The 20722-nt window shown below is 33.1% G+C and overlaps 1 protein-coding gene across 1 annotated transcript; it reads left to right on the top strand.

The window, feature by feature from the left end:
- The first annotated feature begins 1064 nt into the window (after window positions 1–1064).
- On the top strand, window positions 1065–19072 carry LOC139520254 (peroxidase-like protein). The gene is made up of 14 exons (XM_071312745.1): window positions 1065–1194; window positions 5461–5660; window positions 8500–8638; window positions 8961–9175; window positions 9799–9978; window positions 10561–10618; window positions 10804–10910; window positions 11861–11962; window positions 12755–12847; window positions 13436–13652; window positions 14571–15071; window positions 15684–15853; window positions 18357–18459; window positions 18861–19072. The coding sequence occupies exons 2-14, from the start codon at window positions 5468–5470 to the stop codon at window positions 18931–18933; spliced, it is 2151 nt and encodes a 716-aa protein (XP_071168846.1). The 5' UTR covers window positions 1065–1194; window positions 5461–5467; the 3' UTR covers window positions 18934–19072.
- Window positions 19073–20722: the final 1650 nt, after the last annotated feature.

The following is a 20722-nucleotide window of genomic DNA, read 5'->3' as shown; positions in this document are numbered from 1 at the left end:
GAAATTCTTCATCGCGGTTTCCCCTCATACTTGCGCTGTGCGTTAAGGTCACTGCATACAGTAAAATATCGGCGAATCAGTGATTCCAATAGAAGTTAATTTATGACGAGTGTGTTAAGATAAAGGATTTACTTTTACAAGAAAGATCCCGTACACATTTTTTTATAGTAAAACTTGGCCAGTCAAGTATATAAAACATATGAAATCTTTTTTGAAGTTTCATATCAATTCAACAGTAAAAACCAATCAATCAATCGATCAACCATTTATCAATCAATTAATCGATCGAGCAATCGATCAATCAAATGCGGATTCGGATGAGACGAAAATACTGACTGGCAAGCCAATAACGCGCGTTGATTTATGACTCATTTTGAAGAAGGAATTCATTAAGGTTACGATAACTGATGCGGATTCGAATGAGATTGAAATATACTGACTTGTAAACCATTAACTATTTAGCGATGATCTATGATTCATTGTGAAGAAATTGGACCAATCTGACTACTTATAGCGAAGTATCATTTGCCATCACGAGTTGGTTGACCGTTATGGAATAACCGTTTCACAAACGATATCGGATATGTTCCTTACGTCGTAACTACAATTCCCTTCCCTTTCATGAATGTGACCTACCGAATTAAACTATTTACCGGATTTGTTATAACATAAGCAACACGACGGGTGCCACATGTGGAGCAGGATCTGCTTACCCTTCCGGAGCACCTGAGATCACCCATAGTTTTTGGTGGGGTTCGTGTTACTTATTCTTTAGTTTTCTATGTTGTGTCATGTGTTCTAGCTACTGTTTGCCGGTCTGTTTGTCTTTTTCATTTTAAGCCAGGCGTTGTCAGTTTCGATTTACGAGTTTGACTGTCCCTTTGGTATCTTTCGTCCCTCTTTTCTGTATTCCGCTTTTATAAATGTTTTAAACAAAATATATAATCAGTGCAGCTAATGGCGTATTTTTTAAATGAAATTCTCTATATAATTATCATTGGCAGCTAAACTGAAAATAATTCGTATTGCTTTCTTTAATTTTCACAGAACATTTGACCTTACACTTTGAAACATGATGTTTTACAAATCAAACATCATGTCAAATTTGTGATAGGAAATTGTCATAGGTTATGTTACTATATAAGACAGAATCATTGTGACATCCGAGCCCTTACGACTTGTACAGGAGACACGGTAAGTCAATAACCACTTCTTCAAACAGCACATGTATCATGTGCTAACTCACATTTTTCTGCCCTCTGGTTTGTAAATGGTCTGAAATTTCTATGAGAGTTCGGAGTTCAGAACTTTTCTTATTTTCTACATGTGAAAGAAGATACTCACATGCATGTAAAACGAAGGATTTGTAATAAAATACATTGGAGAACTGGCCTTAGGAGGGCCGATTGCACTGTTTGTCATTCTTATCATTTTAAATTTTATTCATCTGGTGTTTTAAGATGATAAGAAAGTTAATTTGTGAGTTTTTGATAAATTGTATACCTTGCATAATATCAAATGGGATTTATATATTCTCGGATACATCCCATCATCGTGTTTAAATTTCATGAGAGTTTAAGACAGCGAGACCATGTACAATGTTGTATTTCTTGTAGCTTTCTTTCTTACGGAGAGGGGTATTTTAGTTGTATTTTCGGTTTTAATATATATTAATATAAAAACAAGGCATGTGGTATTTATGTCGATGACATGAATATCCACCAGAAAACAAATTAATGCTCTTATCTGACAAAATTCTTAAGAATTATCGAAATACAATCAACTTGTAAAGGGTTCAGAACTTATGTAGCTAGCTTGCTTGGAAACTTAATATGATTTTTAATATTTTGATGAATAAACAGATATAAGCATACCGGTTGATCTTCCTTCAACCAAGGAAAAACCAGCAAATGGAGTTCTTATATTGCTGACCCTCGTGCTATTACAGAGAACGAGACAAATGAGCTACACAAGCTATAATCAGTAGCAATTCAAAATATTATTTTTCAAATCAAAATACTTTTAGTAAGTATGACGTCTGTCACTAAAAAACGATCATAGTAAATAATTTAATATGATAATATCTGGGGCTGTTGTTCATCGTTTAAATTGGTTTTGGCTGTATGTAACATTGCGATATTTACATAGTACATTTTTGATTTCTGAATATATATCTTAGTTGGGAGGGGGGGGGGGGCATGTAAAAATGAAAAAATCCTCCGCATATTTACTGCAGAATTTACGCAAGTAATAAAGCTTTGAATAAATCTATTATTTAAAATAGCAATACTTGTTCTTGTCTATAGATTTGGATATTTAAGTTTACACGGGAAACTCTATACAATAAAATTAAGACTGAAAATGTGGAATGTGCCAAAGAGACAACCCGAACAAAGAGCAGAAAACAGTAGAAGGCCACAGCGAGGAAAATCCAACACCAAGAGGCGGGCGTCATCTGGCCCCTAAATAAAAATGTGTATACTAGTGCAGTGAAAATGGACGTCATACTAAACTTCAAAACATATAAATGAACTAAAGTTGAAAATCATAAAAGACTGACAAATGCCTGAGGCTAGTGTATAGGCGCCGGGGTTAACTAAGTTTGGTGAGATCTCAACTCTCCCCCTAAACCTCTTACCAATGTAGAAAAAATAAACACACAGCAATACGCACAGTAAAACTCAGTTCAAAAGAAGTCCGATCCGATGTCAGAATAGGTTACAAAAGAAACTAAGCAAAATGGCAATGGTACATACATTAACAAAGGACTACTAGCAGTTACTGAAATGCCAACTCCATGCAGAAATCTATAAAACTGATTGAAGGATTATGTCTTCATAAAATGAAAATCAAGCACGATTCCTTCCCTCCCAATTACGTGTTTAATATCATTACATAATACAATATATGAGAAGAACATAATCCGTAGCATGCCAACAACTGCTTGGTTTGGAATACGTGTGTTTATTTCCGATGCAAAGATCCTAAAAGGTCTGTTTAAAGGTTTAGTTAGATTTTGAGGTGAATGCCGATATTTTTGTGCTTTGTAAAGAATATTATCATAAAAGATTGAATGCATGTAAAATACCTGAACGTATTATATTATGTCTGCATGTTGATTTATATTTACGAATGATGTCCTTGAACCGGTGATAAAATTTAGTTAATGTTTTAACTAGTGTGTGACATCGAAAATCCTGGTGTAATAATTTTTGAGTAATGCAGAGATTTCTTTCGTTAACATATCTTCACGAAAGAGCATATTTTTTTTTATAAAGTAACAGATTTCTATATTTACATCTTAATTATTTGTTTTATTTTCAAATATATTTTTTAATATTTTTCTTTTAATTCATTTTATCCAAGAGCTTCAAAAACTTTGCTTGTTATTCATCTAAAACGTCTGGTCTTGGTGAATATATATATATATATATACCAAGAATATGTATCATGCGAGTCAAGCAGGTTTGATAATACAAATCCTTCTTTGAACATAGGATTTATATTATCAGAATTCAGTCTAGCTATGTAAGATAAAAACTGTTCCACGCAGAGTTATTCTTCCTTACTCTGATTGAATCCGCCATATTTGAGACTTGTTCGTTTTTTTTTTTTTCATCTGAAAACTAACAGAAATTAATGGAAACCTTTTCAAATTGAGTTTTGTCAATAAATGAAATTTGACCATAGAATATGTTACTTCGACAAGCTCCTGTAATAGCTCTGTGGCGTGCTAACTAGAAGTCCACAGAGAGATCTCTGAATTATATCCCAAAAACTGACTTTAGTTATTAATATTCATTAAAGAGAAGGTTATCAAGAGCACCAAATGAAGTTGCATGGACTTTAATTGAAAAAACAACTTCTCTTGATTTCTTTGCTAGGTCTTTTAATTTTTTAATTTTTATATAGCATTTTTACTGGCCGTCCTTTGCGTCAATTTAAATTCATGAACATATATATTCACTTAAAGCTATTTGTTATACATTAAAACAGTCTCTTAAATATTGACCATTATGAAGTTTATGGACTAAAAGAACCGATATTGGTATAGGCCTGCTGTACTGTTGATTTTCAGGTTCATAAGTTCATAACATTTATACCTAGATACTATGATTTACAATTGTCTCTATAAAAAGATTGTAAATGCATTATATTTTTTTTAGGAAAAGAACCTGACTTCCTTATTGTAAACAGAAAAGCGTAAAGCTTAAATATACCTCATACTCAAAGAAAGTACATTGTAAAAGCAATTAGTTAAGGTGTAATATAATTGATGTATTTTATTATTTCAAGCATTCCAAATTTACATGTTGTTAAATTGTTGTTAACAAGCATTACGTGATAGTCAAACGCTAACATAAAACAGAAATAAAACACGTTAACTACGAAATACAAGATATATTCCCATGCTTGAACTAGTAAAACTTGTTAAATAAATCAAAGGTTAAAATTAATACTTCTATTTTTATGATATGAGGTTTGAATCACTTCCGTTCCAGAACACTTTTTTTACGATGGATTAAATTAGAACATATTTCCTAAAACTAAAGTACAACGATTTCGTCTCAACTAAGACATGTAGACGGAGAAAAAAATATTTCACTGACTGGACTGAAACACTTTAATAGGACCTGAATTACATTTCCTGCACTCGAGAGCTCGGGAATTTGATCAATCGATCGAAAGATTTAAAAGTTGATCATATTCTTATCTTGACTTTGCTTAAGCATATAGCGTTAAGAATGTGTATACTAAAATTGAATTTCCAAAGCATATAGATAAAGCAAACAAATAGTTCCTAATACAATCTTTGGTTAAACATATGAAAGTTATATATCAACGTACATGTATATATAAAGTTTAGCATCTAGTTGAAAGTATGGAGCCATATTGTCTCATACAAAGAAAAATATAATCATCTCGTAAAGAAAAGCGAAAGATACCAAAGGGATATTCAAACTCATAAGTTGAAAACGAACTGACCATTGGCGGATCCAAGGGGGGGGGGGAGGTTCCGGGGGTTGGAACCCCCCTTTTTGTTTGAATGGGGACATATACATTGTAGTTGGACCCCCCCCCCTCTAATGTCCTGGGTTAGGACCCCCCTTTTTAAAATGGCTGGATCCGCCCCTGCTGACAATGCACGTAGCAAAAAAAACATGTAAAAGACACACAACAGTCTTGAATAGGAAACGTGAAAGTCTTCGTTGCAGATGAAAAGTTTAGGTGAAAAAATATAAATTTCTAGGTAAAGAATAAAACTGCACGGGAGGCAAAATTTGAAATTTTCTGATTTTATCCACATTTTCAGTGCTAGACTGGACACTGTAAAAGCAAGAATATACTAACAAGATCCCTTATAATTTAATAGCCATTGCATATCATTTTATTCTTAATTTCAATAACGTTTAAATGAATTTTTTACCTTACACTCATATTTCTTAAATTTCCTTTCAGCGCCATCATGGGGCCCGGTGTAAAGCTTATGTTATGTATTGTTTTATACTGTTACTTCTATTTGGGACACGTGACCGCAGGACGAGAGAAACGTCAAATATCGCAAGCAGTAATCGGAGCATATTTGAAACAGGCACTGGTGGAGGCTAATCAAGAACTTGCACAAATGAAGGCTATTGACAAAATGATGGTAGATCAGGGTAAATATTGCTTCTAAAACAAGTGTGGACACAGATTTGTGTTGTCTGATTGGTGAATTTTGACAATGATACATGCTTCTAAAATATGGCTGTTTCTGTATGAAATACTGTCTCTCTCTCTTTAAGCATGTTTCTTTAAACCAAAGATGAGGTGATTTATTCATACCACAAATCAATAACATATGACATACGTCTTACTATATGCTATAGAAGAGTACATGTACATAAACTAGCCCACAAAAAGCAAAGAAACCTGAACGCTTTTATTTCTGTTCTTCATCTCAAATTCACAATTTCACCACTCTGCTAGTTTGAGACAGCCTCTATTTATGGTATTCAAATATTATTCTTCCTATTGATATACTCATTCGTGTCAATTTTCAATTAGAATGAAATTCATAACAGTGTAGCTATGGCCATTCATTGACTGGGGGAAATTAGGTGAACGTTCGTCTGTAATGCCCACTGCTCACGACGTACTTATCATAGAAATTTAAACTGTGAGGTCACCAAAGGTTCTAAACGCCTAAATAAAATAATTAAAAATACTTTCAGGAATAACCTTTGTAATTTGAAAATAAATAAAAATGGCCTTCAACACGGAGTCTTGGCTCACACCGAACAGCAAGCTATAAAGGTTGAATACTTAAAATTCTTTACTTGATTTTTTGTTATGGTTTGACCATCAATTTTCCTAATATGATATCGCACGTTCTTTCAGATTATTTTTTTTACTTAATTGGCTTTAAAAGTTACAATGCATGATGTCGTCTGTTTATGTAGTTCATATGTGTTTTTCGTTTCTCGTTGGTTTTCCCGTTTGAATGGTTTTACACGAGTAGTTTTGGGGCCCTCTATAACTTGCTGTTCGGTGTGAGCCAAGGCTCCGTGTTGCAGGTCGTACCTTGACCTATAATGATTTACTTTTATGAATTATTACTTGGGAGGAGAGTTGTCTCATTGGCACTCATACCACATCTTCCTATATCTATCTATATCAATACATTTTTTTTCCAACAAAAGAATACATCACAAGAATATAAGTTTTGTAAGAAACGTGAGAAATTGTGTTGGACTTGAAGATAAGGCAAAGTGACAAATATCTGAAAGAATGAATCGTTTTATGGTATTAAACAAAGAAATCAAATGATTTTTTAATTATCCAGAACTCTTCACAAACAAAACCCACATGTATACGCATTGAATAAATAGTAGGCCATTCTTAAATGATCACACCGTAGAAGTAGTTGTGCTCTTAATCAATGAGATATTTTGTGAATTAACCCCATCAACTTAATAGTTTTTTTTACAATGGATAAACCTATTTTTTTTATTATTATTAAATAATATCATCTCTGAACATTATTATTCTTATAAATGACACGGTTGTATGTGATGATTATAATAAATATTTAAAACAAATTCCTTTCAAGCTTTGTTTCATTTTTTGTATCGGAATGTGCAACAAGTGAATATTTCAATCCCCACTGGAAGGCCTCTGACAGACTGGGTGAGCATAAAATCATAGCCGTTGACAAACAAGTTACAACCTACAAACGTTTTACTGTCGACCACACTGTTATGCAAGTAATTCTAATTGTTCGATGTCACTATTTTTTCTAAAATTTTGCATATGTTTCTATTTTTTCTAAGTTGAGCATGTTTGAAGTTGATAAAATTGTGCATTTACCTCCTCTTAGTTTCATATACTGGAAATCTTTAAATAATTGCGAACTGTTATATAGCAAATACATTTCTCAAATAGTTTCTTAATTTCTTGTTTCTACAAAACAAGTTCATAAATAAAGGCAACTATTCGAAAGTCATAAATAGATAGAGAAAACAAATCCGGGTTACAAACTTAACTGACTGAGGGAAACACATTAAATATAAGAGGTAAAAAATGAAACAACAGAAACACTAAAGTGCAAAAAAAAAAAAAGACAATGCAACACCCAGAGAAACGAACTATAAGATAACAATTGCCATTTCATAAAGGTTGTTATCCGATCAATTTTTGTATTTCTTATGTGCTTTGTCTATATGCCTTTAAGTTTTCTTCAAAAACTTGTTTGTTGCTCGTCTTTTATTATTGCTATATGCTTTGTATATGTCTTTTTATGTTTCTTCGTTACATACACGACCTTGCTCTCATTATACATCCCGTCATTGTGTTATTGTACTATGGTAAATGTGTGTATGCTTTTCTTTAGTTTCACAATGTTGCCTGGTGTATTATTGACACTTTTACCTATCATGTCTGTTTGTTTTGTTCACGCATCGTTGTCAATATAATAGAATTTGATGCGACTGTCATACAAGTGAGAGGTTTTGCTAGCTATAAAATCAGGATCAATCCACCATTTTCTACATAAGAAAATGCCTGTACCAAGTCCGGAATATGACAGTTGTTATCCATTCGTTTGATGTGTTTGAGCTTTTGATTTTGCCATTTGATTAGGGACTTACCGTTTTGAATTTTCCTCGGAGTTCCAGTATTTTTGTGCTTTTACCTTTTACACCAATAAGGCAAACCAATAACACAAATAACCAACAGATATCTTTATTTTCATGATTATACTTTCATTAAATTTGGTTGTTAAAAAATTACCAGAAAACGTGAAGTCCAAGTAGTAAGCAAGGTCTTGTAATAATCTAAGAAGAACACAATATAAGATAATTTTCTGTATACAAATAGAAGAAGATATAGGATTAACACAAACAAGATAGTAACTCAATGACACCAACAACCAACAGACATTTTTCATTTTCTTGTTCATACTATTTATAAATGTTAAATTCTGAATAAAAGTTTCTTTGGTACTCCATTCAACTATAGGTATTGATGCACCAGCAGGAAGTAGATCTTACTCGTGGCATCTTGGTCGTTTCTTGTATACTAAAGATGCAAAGAAAGTAAGGATATTGTCTGATAAAGCCTGGGTTACAGTCAGGACAACAAAGAAACTGGTCGAAAGGTAATTCATAAACAAAAAATAGAGAACGTGAAAATCGTTTCCACATTTCAATTCAACTCTCTATAGTCAATTTTCCCCAATTTCAATTCAACTCTCTATAGTAAGTTTTTCCACATTTCCATTTAAATCTCTATAGTCATATCAATAATACAAGGATGAAACATTCATTTAAACAAAATTAAAAAAAAGCGCATGGGTAGTTGGCAATGAATTAGATGAGGAAAGCTAAAATTATACCTCGAAGATTATTTAAAACTTTAGAATCAAGTATTTGCCGATTGCAATAGAAATTCATCAATAAGAGTTATATATTGTTTAAAAGGACTGGCTGGACGTTAGCAGAAGTGCAGGTGAACCCATACATTGTCAATGAATGGAGATTGCAAGTAGCTGCATCATGCCCTTTCATGGAACCAAAATGTAATCCATACACCCGATACAGAACTGCAGATGGTGCCTGCAATAACTTAAATGATCCAAGTCTCGGAGCTGCGTTAACTCGTCAGAGAAGAATGATGGACAATGCGTACGAAGATGGTAAAAGATGAAAATATTTTAGTATACATAGATTTTTCCTTTGTTGCTGTGTAACATATATGTTGTTCGTTCATTATTTTGTACATTAATTAGACCGTTATTTTTCTTGTCTGAGTTGTTTTACATTTGTCATTTCGGGGACTTTTATAACTGACTATGCTTTGCTCGTTATTGAATGCCATACGGTGTCCTATATTTGTTAATTTCTCTCTTGTTGAGAGTTTGCACTGCTCTTTTTAGAATGAGATACGGAGCTAATGTAAGATTTTTTAAATTAAAGGTGGCAATTATATATATTTTTTATATTATCACCCTCCGAAGACTCTGTTTGCTATTCGTGATCATTCATATCTTCTGTATTTAGTTTACAACAATCCTGAACTTACTCAATTGAATTAGTCAAATATTTACAGGTGTTGATGTTTTAGCTTACAATAATCCTGAACTTACTCAATTGAATTAGTCAAATATTTACAGGTGTTGATGTTTTAGCTTACAATAATCCTGAACTTACTCAATTGAATTATTCAAATAGTTACAGGTGTTGATTTTTTAGCTAACAATAATAATCCTGAACTTACTCAATTTAAATATTCAAATATTTAAAAATGTTCTTACTACAGGTATTGATGCTCCAAGGATGCACTCAGTTCTCGGAGGATACCTGCCTAGTCCTAGAATTGTAAGTAATGTCATGCACAAGAGTGACTGTTGTCCACAGTTCAGTGACCGCCTCGCTGTAGCAGTTATGCAGTTCGGACAGTTTATAGAACATGACGTCATATCTACCCCAATGATTACAGGTAAATGTAAATTATGTGCCCGCGTAAAGAGAACATCAATGAACAACAGATAGTTCTGATGATCTCACTTGGTATGGGCACACCATAAGATTGGCTTAAAACCAGATTTCTGCTATCACAAATGTCCCTCTCTCTTTGCAAATATATCTAGATCATAAGAATATCGTACAAATGAAACACAATAAAAAACCTGAATAGAGAAGTACAAACATTTTTAACCGTATTAGTTAGTAAAGCACATTAGTAACTCTTGCTAACGAAAGTTGTTAAACATTTATTGATTTAAAACATTCTCCTTTCCAAAGTTTAGTACTATTTGCTACATTGCAAAGAAAACAGGCTCTTTTATTTACAAGGTGCTGAATTGATACATGCAGGTATAAGGTCATTATGATCGGCTTCGTTAGAACAGGAAAATCAAAATCTAAAAGAGGGAAAGATATATAGTTACGCAAAAGTTGAAATCGTCTCATTTTGTTGCACATTTTATGTTCATTTTTATCACTTCATTCCAACAAATATAATGATACCATAAAGGATCATAAAGTTTTCGTTTGATTAACTTATTTTGTTCTATTTCAGGATATGAAGGAGCTGATATTCAATGTTGTGAGGCACCAGCACACATTACTGCCCAAAGGTAAGTTTTGGAAATATCTAGCCTGACCCCCTCCACCAAACTTCTTCTTTGTGTGAGCCGGGATCCCAGGCTATTGAATATCTTATATTTACAAAAGTGTGTTTATTTACGAATCTTTTATTGTTTCCAAATGTTCTAGAATATAATTAAGTAAGCTTTATTATTAAGGTTTTTTTCATTTGTAGGGCAGCCTGCCTTCCAATTGCTATCCCCGCCAATGATGAACGATTTAAGGACAAGTGTATGAATTTTGTACGAGCTGTACCAGGACTTAAGAAGAACTGTGACATGGGTATATCATATTTTATAACTGAATCAAGGCAGCAATGAAAAGGCATTAATCGAAAAACATCTAGGACCTGAAAACCTCAGACGAAATAGACAAAATAGCAGTCCCTAATTGCTACACAGTAACTATATATTGAGCAACACGAGATACGCAATTAATAAAAAACGAGGGAGGGAGGGACTTATGAGGTCCAGGAGGATATGAGGTTCCTGCTCAACTTGTGACAAACATCGTGTTACTCCTGATAATATATAGGATAAAAAAAACCTTTTTTTACATGCGCTTCACAGATAATTTGTGTGAAAAAAATGTAATCCGTGATGAATGTAAAACAAAAAAAAAACAAAAAAAACCAGCAACTCACAAACTCTAGTTCAACAAATGTTGATTTTGAAAATTGTTAAAGATCGTTTACCGATGACTTAAAGTTGCTAGCTTCTTATTTTATTTAGGTTCTTGCGAAAAGTTCTCTAATTGGTAATCATACCACATCTTCTTATCTCAGTACAATCTTTTGTGGTGGATAGGCTCCTTCACTGTTGAACAAACTTCTAATCTACCCAAGTCAAGGCAATTCGCTAAGCTAGTTCAACTGCAGGGATAAACACCAATTCCAAAATACACTTAAGACAGAGAGAACACAACGCTAGTGGCATGCATAACTCTCAATGAGCACATATAACAAACAGTGTCTCGCAAATCCAACCATCCTTTATGTTAAGTCCTGCAACAGTAGCTCAATAATTTATTAAAACGCTGTCTCAAAAATTGATGTCTCAAAAGGTATTGCTTTCAATAATCACTTTTACAATAGACAAAGACAAAGCTGAGTAAATCATATTGACACTTATATATGACATACCAAAATACAAGACTCAGAACGATAGTGGTGTTCCATTCTCCTCTACTGAAATTCCATCACATATTTTATAACAACTTTCAATTTTGTACAGGAATTAGATCACCATTAAACCAAGCTTCAGCATATTTAGATTCATCCCAGATTTATGGTACAGACACAGCGGAACAACATAGACTACGTGCAGGATTTGGAGGTTTGAAAATAATATTTGTTGGTCGTATCTAAAACATGCATGGCAGTATACAATGTTTAAAGTATAAATCCTTTGTGGCTCAAAATATCTGGATAATTTATGTTTTTCAATTTGCAACGACCTTAATTTTCGTTTTGTTTCTCTATTTCAGTGTTGTTTATTTGTGTAGCGTACGGACAACATTAAAAATAAAATAAAAATGGGATATGTTTTTGTAGTAATCTTTACAGATAAACTGCATGCTCAATGTCAAATATTTCATGTACTAGTATACTCTTGTATGATCTTGTATTCAGGTCGAAACAAGACATAACAAAACAAAATATCAATTTGATATGGTCTATATTGTTGGTCAACCAGAATACAAGCCTGAAAATTTGGAATATCACTGGTAGGCTAGAAACACTCACCTAGAAACTGCTTTTAAGCTAGACCAAATTTACTTTTAATGCCCAAGTAGCGTGGAACACTTCTTTGGCGAAACACAAGGTTTAACGCACTTATTTCTGTTTAGAAGAAGTCTATTATGTATCCATGCATCCAGTACAACAGTGCATACTTTATGATGGAAAAGCTCACGTTACCGTATATTTCGAACCCCAGGTACTCTAAAATGTAATACTTCAATTTGGAGTATAAACTATGGAGGATAAAGTGATGACGATAGTTCTTTCTATATAATTATAATTTTGTTCTTGTGATTTAGGGATCAATCAGTTATTATATAAAACTTGACAAATTGAAACATAGGCTATCAAGCAGAATTTTTTAATGTATTTAATGCATTTTAAGGTTTGATGAACATTACCGTACTGGGACTTTTACCAGCAACAAGTGAAGATCACTGTATTAAAGAAATGAACGGAGACTACTGTATGGACTCGGGTGAGTTTCGTCTGTAAACGGGTGATTTGATTGGACAATGTGGCATTGTTGAAGGGGTTAAATTCATGTTAAACTTACTTTTTGCTCTTTGCACTTGCATTTAACTTTGCTATATATAATACTATGCTTAACTTAGCAATAATATTCAAATAAGAGTAACCATTATGCATTTTGATAATTGCCAAAGTCAATCTTAGATTTTACAATCGCAAATACTAGTATAGTTTTTTTTATCGTCTATACTAATGTCTCGCTAAAAACTCAATTTCGACATTAAAATCAGCGATAGTTATAGTACCTACGACCTCTTAGGACTGACACAACTATGTGATGCTGTTTGGGTGTCCGTGAAAACAGGAGTTAAACATCAGTTCATTATAAAAATGCATCTAAAGCTTTCTTCGTCTCGGTTTATAGATGAATGTTTTATGCTACCAGGTGAGTAAATAAACGGAAATACTGAACACGAAACTACAAACAACATCATACAAATAAAATGGTTTAATTTCTGTATCGCATCGGAAGGCATTATTGGATAATTGAATACTGGATACCAGCATGTACTAAGTATTCAAATTATCATTTAAGGTGACTTTAGAGTAAACCATGTACCAGGCTTGACAGTTATGCACACCATATTTGTACGTGAGCACAACAGACTTGCCACGACACTTTCACTACTGAACGTCCATTGGGATGACGAAACCATATTCCAGGAAACCAGGAAGATTATCAACGCCGTACAGCAACATTTAGTTTATAATGAACTTTTGCCAACCATTTTGAATCACGAATACATGACAAGGTATTTAGGATTCAAGATATATATCATGTTTAACCACACCCTGTAAGCATGCGGCCACATGGTCCCATCTTACTTTCCAATATTAAGGAATACATTGGAATGAGATAAATACTTTTCCCTATAGTAAAGACCTTTATAAAACTACATAAATCAGTTAATAACTTTGGCTTCTCTCGTATATGATATCTGTACATGGTTGGTTGACTACACCTTGTCAGCATGCTGTATGAAAATTAAGCAAGAAAGATTCGTTCGGTTATAACGGATGTATGTATTCCCTGTTAAAATCCACATAAACTATGGAAACATATCCAAATCCTTCCCAATTGAGAGGAATTATACCAAAACCCTTAATGTGAGATTATCATGGTTTATTCACTACCGATCTGTACAATCCTTTATTTTTGCATAAATATACTTGTATTTGCAGTAAAGGTTTCATGTCAATTTCACTTTGCTCGTGTACTTTTGTTTGGTTGCTTAACCTAATCTTGTTTTCAATATTCCTGTTACGAATTACATGTGCACATTAAGCAACAGACCAAAAAATAAAAATAAAGAAAACACGCTGTTTGTGATATACCAGTGTCATTTAAAGCTAGTAACCTGAAAATAAGTTTGTTTATATATAGTTAATAACTTTTTGCATTTTCTTGCTTTGCAAATTTAGTTAATTTTCAAATAGTTTACACAACAACATCATTTAAATAAACACATGTATATTGTTATCTTTCATTTGCTATAAAAATGAACAATATTTATAATTTCTCTTTCCTCTTTCTATAGATGGACTACATATATTGATAAGCTCTCCTTACTCTTTGCTTTTTCTGTAGATATGGACTGTTATGCTAATATCTCTTTAGTCTTTCTGTAGATATGGACTGTATTGCTAATCTCTCTTTACTCTTTCTGTAGATATGGACTGTATTCCAAAGCTCAGGGCTGTGAGGATACTTATAATATGAATGTCCAAACAGATATTATGATGGGTTTCTCTGGTGCAGCAATGAGATTCCCGCATACTAGGATTCCGAACGTTCAAGCAATGGTCGACAAACAATTTCGGGGACGAATGGACGCCAGAATTTTTGATACTTTTGACAAACCAAAGTTTATCTTACAAAACATGGGACAAGCCTTGAATGATTTTGCTAGATGGTTGACAACTTTTCCACAAATGAAGGACGATCGGTTCGTTGAATCAGGTGTACGAGATAACTTATTCATGGACGAGAGCGGAAAAAGTTTTGACTTGATATCCTTAAATATTCAGCGTGCAAGAGAACAAGGAATTCCTCCTTACAATGAATGGCGAAAGTTGTGTGGGTTGCCTCCTGCCAATTACTTCTATGCTGGTCAGGGCGGTTTGGTAGATCACAAACCTGATGTTGTTCATTTAATGTCCACTGTTTACAAGTATGTATATTTGGTGATGAGTGATTTGTCTTAGGTCAACGAACTACCGTTATTGAAACGTAAACAAGTAAAAAGTTAAATAGAATTTAAAAAGTTTATATTGAAAGGCTACAAACTTCAAAACATGAACAAATTTCTAATACATGCAATTGTCTATTTTTCAAATAATTATTTTATTCCCGCTCCGAAGGAAATCGTATGCTGGTTAGCCTCTGTGTTGACCCTTCGTCAGGTTTCTGTTTACCGAATACTTAAAGTGGGTATCAGTAGTGATCATTGTAGATCACAGTCCGCCTTGCTAAAACTATTTATAAATTACCGATTAATTAAAAATGTTATTTAATTGAAACTGTGAAACTAAAAGATAAAAAAATTATTCCCGGTATGGTTATGTAGCGCAATATGGATACCCAACGAGGGAGTCAAAAAATAGCAGCATCAAACATTTTAACGTTAATAGAAAAAGTAAAATAACTAATATACCGAACTCCGAGGAAAGTTCTAAAGTCACTATTGAATTAGTATGTTGTAATCGGATTTCGGATACATGAATTGACATAAATGAAATCATGATCAGAAACATATTTTGATACATCATCTTTTCTGTTTTAGACATTGCGATGACATAGATTTATTTACTGGAGGTTTAACAGAAACGCCACTGCCAGGAAGTCCAATTGGTCCAGTATTTTCTTGTATTATAGCAACACAATTTGCAAACCTTAAACAAGGTGACCGATTCTGGTATGAAAGAGATCCCCCAATTACAGGATTTACTCCTGGTAAGTTTTACACGAAAATAACAAATCTTTAGATGTCATATGGTAAAGCAATTGGAAATTTCTCATATACATAAAAACCTGTAAGTTTTATCAAAGTGTAATCAGAATTGTTGGCATTAAAGTTGGAAAATCCATTACTTAATTTATGTAGATCTAAATATTCATTTCAAGTTATTGAAGTATTTCGAATAGTTTCGCAAGACTACTTAATGTGGTGTATGTTTCATTTCTCGATAATGGGAAGTTGCACGTCTATCTTTGCCGAAGTCACACGTCCTTATAATACCAAAAGATAAACATGTTTCTCGTTTGAATTGTTTTACATTTGTCATTTTGGGGTCTTTTATAGATGACTATGTGCTTTGCTCATTGTTGAAAGCCGTACGGTGACCTATAGTTGTTAATTTCTGTGTCATTTGGTCTCTTGTGAAGAATGATCTCATTGGCAATCATTCCACGTTCCATGTGAATAAAAATCAGATTCTATTTATATAATCATAAAAAAAATTTATGAGTCGATTACATAATAAAAATGCCTTTCCTTATGCCGTTTTTCTGGGTCTGTTAAACTGTGGACCTGAGCACATCGTCATTTTTTTAGAATGATATATACTACCATCGGTTTCATTCAAAAAAGCCTTAGTCCACTGTTTTACCCGCCACTAGAGCTACCAAATATGTATTCAATTATAAAGTAAAAGAATTACACATACAAGTACGTATAGCAGAGACTTATGCTTGACGCCGTCATCTTAAAATTTATATGCATATTACAAGGCAATAGAGGTGTGTCCTAGTATGCATTTAGAATGAAATTCAAAACAGTGTGGCTGTGGCCATTGATTGACACATTAAATTCATCCATTGACTGGGACAATTTAGGTGAACGTTTGTATGTAACGACCACTGCTCACTATGTACTTTTTAAAGACACTTAAACTATGGGGTCACCAAAGGTTCTCAACACCTTAATAAAGTAATTCGAAAAATTAATCAGAAATAACACGATGTTTTGATTTATATCAATTATATAAATCAAAACATAAAGGTTATTCCTGATTAAATTTTAGAATTATTTTATAATTAAAGGCGTTAAGAAACCTTTGGTGACCCCACAGTTTAAATGTCTATCGTAGGTACGTCGTGAACAGTGGTCGTTACAGACAAACGGTCACGTAAATTGTCCCAGTCAATGAATGAATTTAATGTGTCAATCAATGGCCACAGCCACACTGTTTTGAATTTCATTCTATGTGGACCCAGGTTTATTCGTGGGATACCAATTTTCGTGGATTTTATCGATACAGGTGCTACACGAATTTAAATGTTCAAACGAATTACACTTTTCTATTGGTTTGTATGCAGACTTACGTTTTTTGATTGAGTTAAGCCTGCCAATTGATATTTTATCGTATGTTTTTCTATGTTGTGATGTTATGCTATTGTTTCAGAAAATGGGAGAAGGTTTGGTACCATTAAAACGTTTAATCCCGCTGCAAATATTTGCACCTGTCCTAAGTCAGGAATCTGAATTGTTATTTGGATGGAGAGTTGTCTCATTGGCACTCACACCACATCTTCCTATATCTATTTGAAAAAACCCACATATTCAATTTCTCCGTCTTTGAATTGATCTCAATCTCATAGCAATTTAGTTTGATGTCTTATTGAATAGAATAGCAATTCTGCTTCGAATTTGGAAAACAAGATATCTTTATTTATTGTAAAATTACTCTGTTTAAACAGTAAATAGTTTTGCCATCGTGTAATATTTATTGTTTTTGACACTTTACTTTTGTTAATTAATTGATATTTTGTAAATACAGTAGTATACTGCTGTCAAAAAAAACCAGTATAAAAATTGTCTGTAAAATGGCGCAGTGCATGCGAACGTATTTTGCAACAGATGCAAGGTTAAACAACAAAGTGAGAAAAGGCTATCAACACATACAAGCTTGAGAGATTTATTATATCATAATGGCACACATATATACAGAAATTGGCACGGTGTACTATTGTTACCTCAAATGAATCAATCAGATTTTGCAGTATAACATAGTCAGCAGATATTTCCAATATTCTATCATAAGAAATATGCTGGTTTCTGCCAGAAATATCTAGGACCACATCATATTTATCTAATTTAAAGACCAATTTATGTAGTTTTGTATTAAAAATATATACAGAACTACTATAAGATATTATATGTTATCACCTTACTACATATAACATATGAAAGTGGCCCTTTTTAAAAGAACTAAGTATTCGAAACTCACACTAAATTTTTTTTAGGACATTTGGTCTTTTTAGACATCATCATGAGGCGATTTTAGTTTAACATTTGTAAGGACACCTTGAGACTATTTATAACGAATAACATAGAAACATGAACGTCTGATTTGTATTTCTTTTCAAATATTTTTAAAAACTAATATAATCGTATACACGTATACTGCATGTTTTTATTAAGATTATCATAACTGTGTTCTTCTTTTCACTATAGCTCAAGTTGATCAAATAAAGAAAACAACGCTATCCCTTGTTATGTGTAAGAATTTAGACTTCCCGTTCATCCAAAGAAATGCTTTGCTTCTGCCAAGCCAAGAGTGAGTAGTCTCAACTTTTCTTCCATTTAGTGTGTTCAGTGAAGATGGCTAACCAAATAGTGTAGAAAGTAAAATCACAAAAATACTAAACTCCGAGGAAAATTCAAAACGGTAAGTCCCTAATCAAATGGGAAAATCAAAATTTCAAACACAATCGAAAGCAAAGTTGTTAAAGACATTAACCACAAAAATATAGTGACTTACTATCTATAGATATACCACAGTAGAGAATCGGGAAAATATCCCATATATCTGCATCTATGAGAAGGGACCGAGCAGTAAGACTGTTAGTTCCTCTACAATTTATTTTTAACTATAATGGACCTAACAAATTTTATACATGTTACATATATGCTAACTTAATGCAAAGCCCGATTCACATCTTTTGATTTCTTTTATAGAAACCCGAGAGTGAGATGTGACTCCATGCCTGAGATTGATTTAGACTTCTGGAAAGTTCCAGCTTTTAAATAATGATGTAGAATACTTAACAAATGTGTAAGAATGCCCGATTCTTATGTTTTGAACTTTAATCTTTTGCTAATGATATGTAAATATTCATCATGTATACTCTCATTAAAAATATATTCCGGGATATGTCATCCTAAGTGGAGATGTTTTAAAATCATTTATATTATTTTGAATCTATCGTCCGTCTCAAATAATTTGGTATATCTGGAACCGTGGAGTTGATTTACGACCCAGAGTCTAGCATAGTCGGTCAGCATCATTATAGTAGCAAATCTAATAATAAAAGAAGATGGGATATGATTGCCAGTGAGACAAATCTCCACGATATACCAAATGACATAGAAATTAACAACTATATATAGGTCACCGTACATCCTTCAACAATGATCAAAGCCTATACCACATAGTCAGCTATGAAAGCAATGAGATGACAAATATAAAACAATTCAAACGAGTAAACTAATATGTAACACTGCAACACACGACACCCACTGAATTACAGGTTCTTGACTTGGTCGGGACTGGCACATACAGAATGTGACAGAGTTAAACTAGTTTCAAGGCGCCAGCCCTCCCCTAACCTAGGACAATTTTGTAACAGTACAACATCTGAACACACTATAAAAATCAATTGAAAAATAATTAACTCATCAGATGGATACACATAGAAATACATTTATCAAATACACAAAGTGGACGTGGACGGGTACTTGTTCATCCCAACAACAAAAAGACACTTTAGTTAAAGACAGATGGCAGCTAGTTTAAAGGCAATGACAACCAATAAAAAAAACATGCATCTAAGACTAAGTTATCAATCAGTACATATTATACATATCCAACATCCAGTTATGGATTTAAGTGTAAAGACACAAAAACAGTCTTGAGATAAACATGACATAGTGCAATGCCGAGATACAGGTACCAACAGATTGTGGAGCCATGCAGATACATAACAATGATATTTAGGTTGATTTCAATTTAACGATAACAAAATCAATTATACCAGTAAAAACATACATCATGACACGCCCTCTGGTGGTGGTTAATAAACATGTAAAGTATAAAGTATGAAATCATAATGGTTCTCTAGATATGGAGCGGACACAAAGTTAAAGTGTTACAGACGGACGGACGGACAGACTGATCACTATAGGGCGACCCGCCTTTGACCTAGGAAGTTGTACATACATCATGACATCATAAAGTATGAAATCATAATGGTTCTCTAGATTCGGACGGACGGACGGACGGACAGACTGGTCACTATAGGGCGACCCGCCTAAAGGCGGGGCCCTAATAATAACATATCTATAAAGTACAATATTATAATGATATATACACAATATACAATTGTATATAGATATTAATGAAAAAGAACATCACCATAAAAAAGTAAAATATAATTCTAAAGTGGAGAACTGTGATTTTTGGTGTGCAATGACTGTCGATTGAACAATTTGATTTATTGAAAAACGAAAAAAGTCGAGCATCACTGATTTTGCTAATGTTTTCTAAATAATATTCTGTAGCGTGAGTCGAGGCTAGCGACATACTCTTAGTGACATACACGTTAAATATAATTAGAAAGGAAAAAATTACAATGTTTATGTACATGTAATAGGGTTAATACACTTGCATTCTTAAAATATAATGGTGAGGTACAAATCTATTTGTATAGACTATACATAAAGAAATGGTTTATTGAAATTGGCATATGCGATTATTATCTTTACAAGTATATGCATATATACTATCTACATTAGATCAAGTCATGATGACATACAAACTA

This window comes from Mytilus edulis, chromosome 4, assembly GCF_963676685.1.
Source record: "Mytilus edulis chromosome 4, xbMytEdul2.2, whole genome shotgun sequence".
Taxonomy (NCBI): Eukaryota; Metazoa; Mollusca; class Bivalvia; order Mytilida; family Mytilidae; genus Mytilus; species Mytilus edulis.
Note: the sequence above shows the minus strand (reverse complement) of the source record. Positions and strands in the feature narration are given on the sequence as shown.

What these genes read in the sequence shown, in the direction of transcription:
- LOC139520254 (XM_071312745.1), top strand. Translation starts at nt 5,468, where the DNA reads ATGGGGCCCGGTGTAAAGCTTATGTTATGTATTGTTTTATACTGTTAC. An exon ending in ACAAAGAAACTGGTCGAAAG is followed by an intron (nt 8,639 to 8,960) that starts GTAATTCATAAA and finishes ATTGTTTAAAAG; the next exon opens with GACTGGCTGGACGTTAGCAG. An exon ending in GCACACATTACTGCCCAAAG is followed by an intron (nt 10,619 to 10,803) that starts GTAAGTTTTGGA and finishes TTTCATTTGTAG; the next exon opens with GGCAGCCTGCCTTCCAATTG.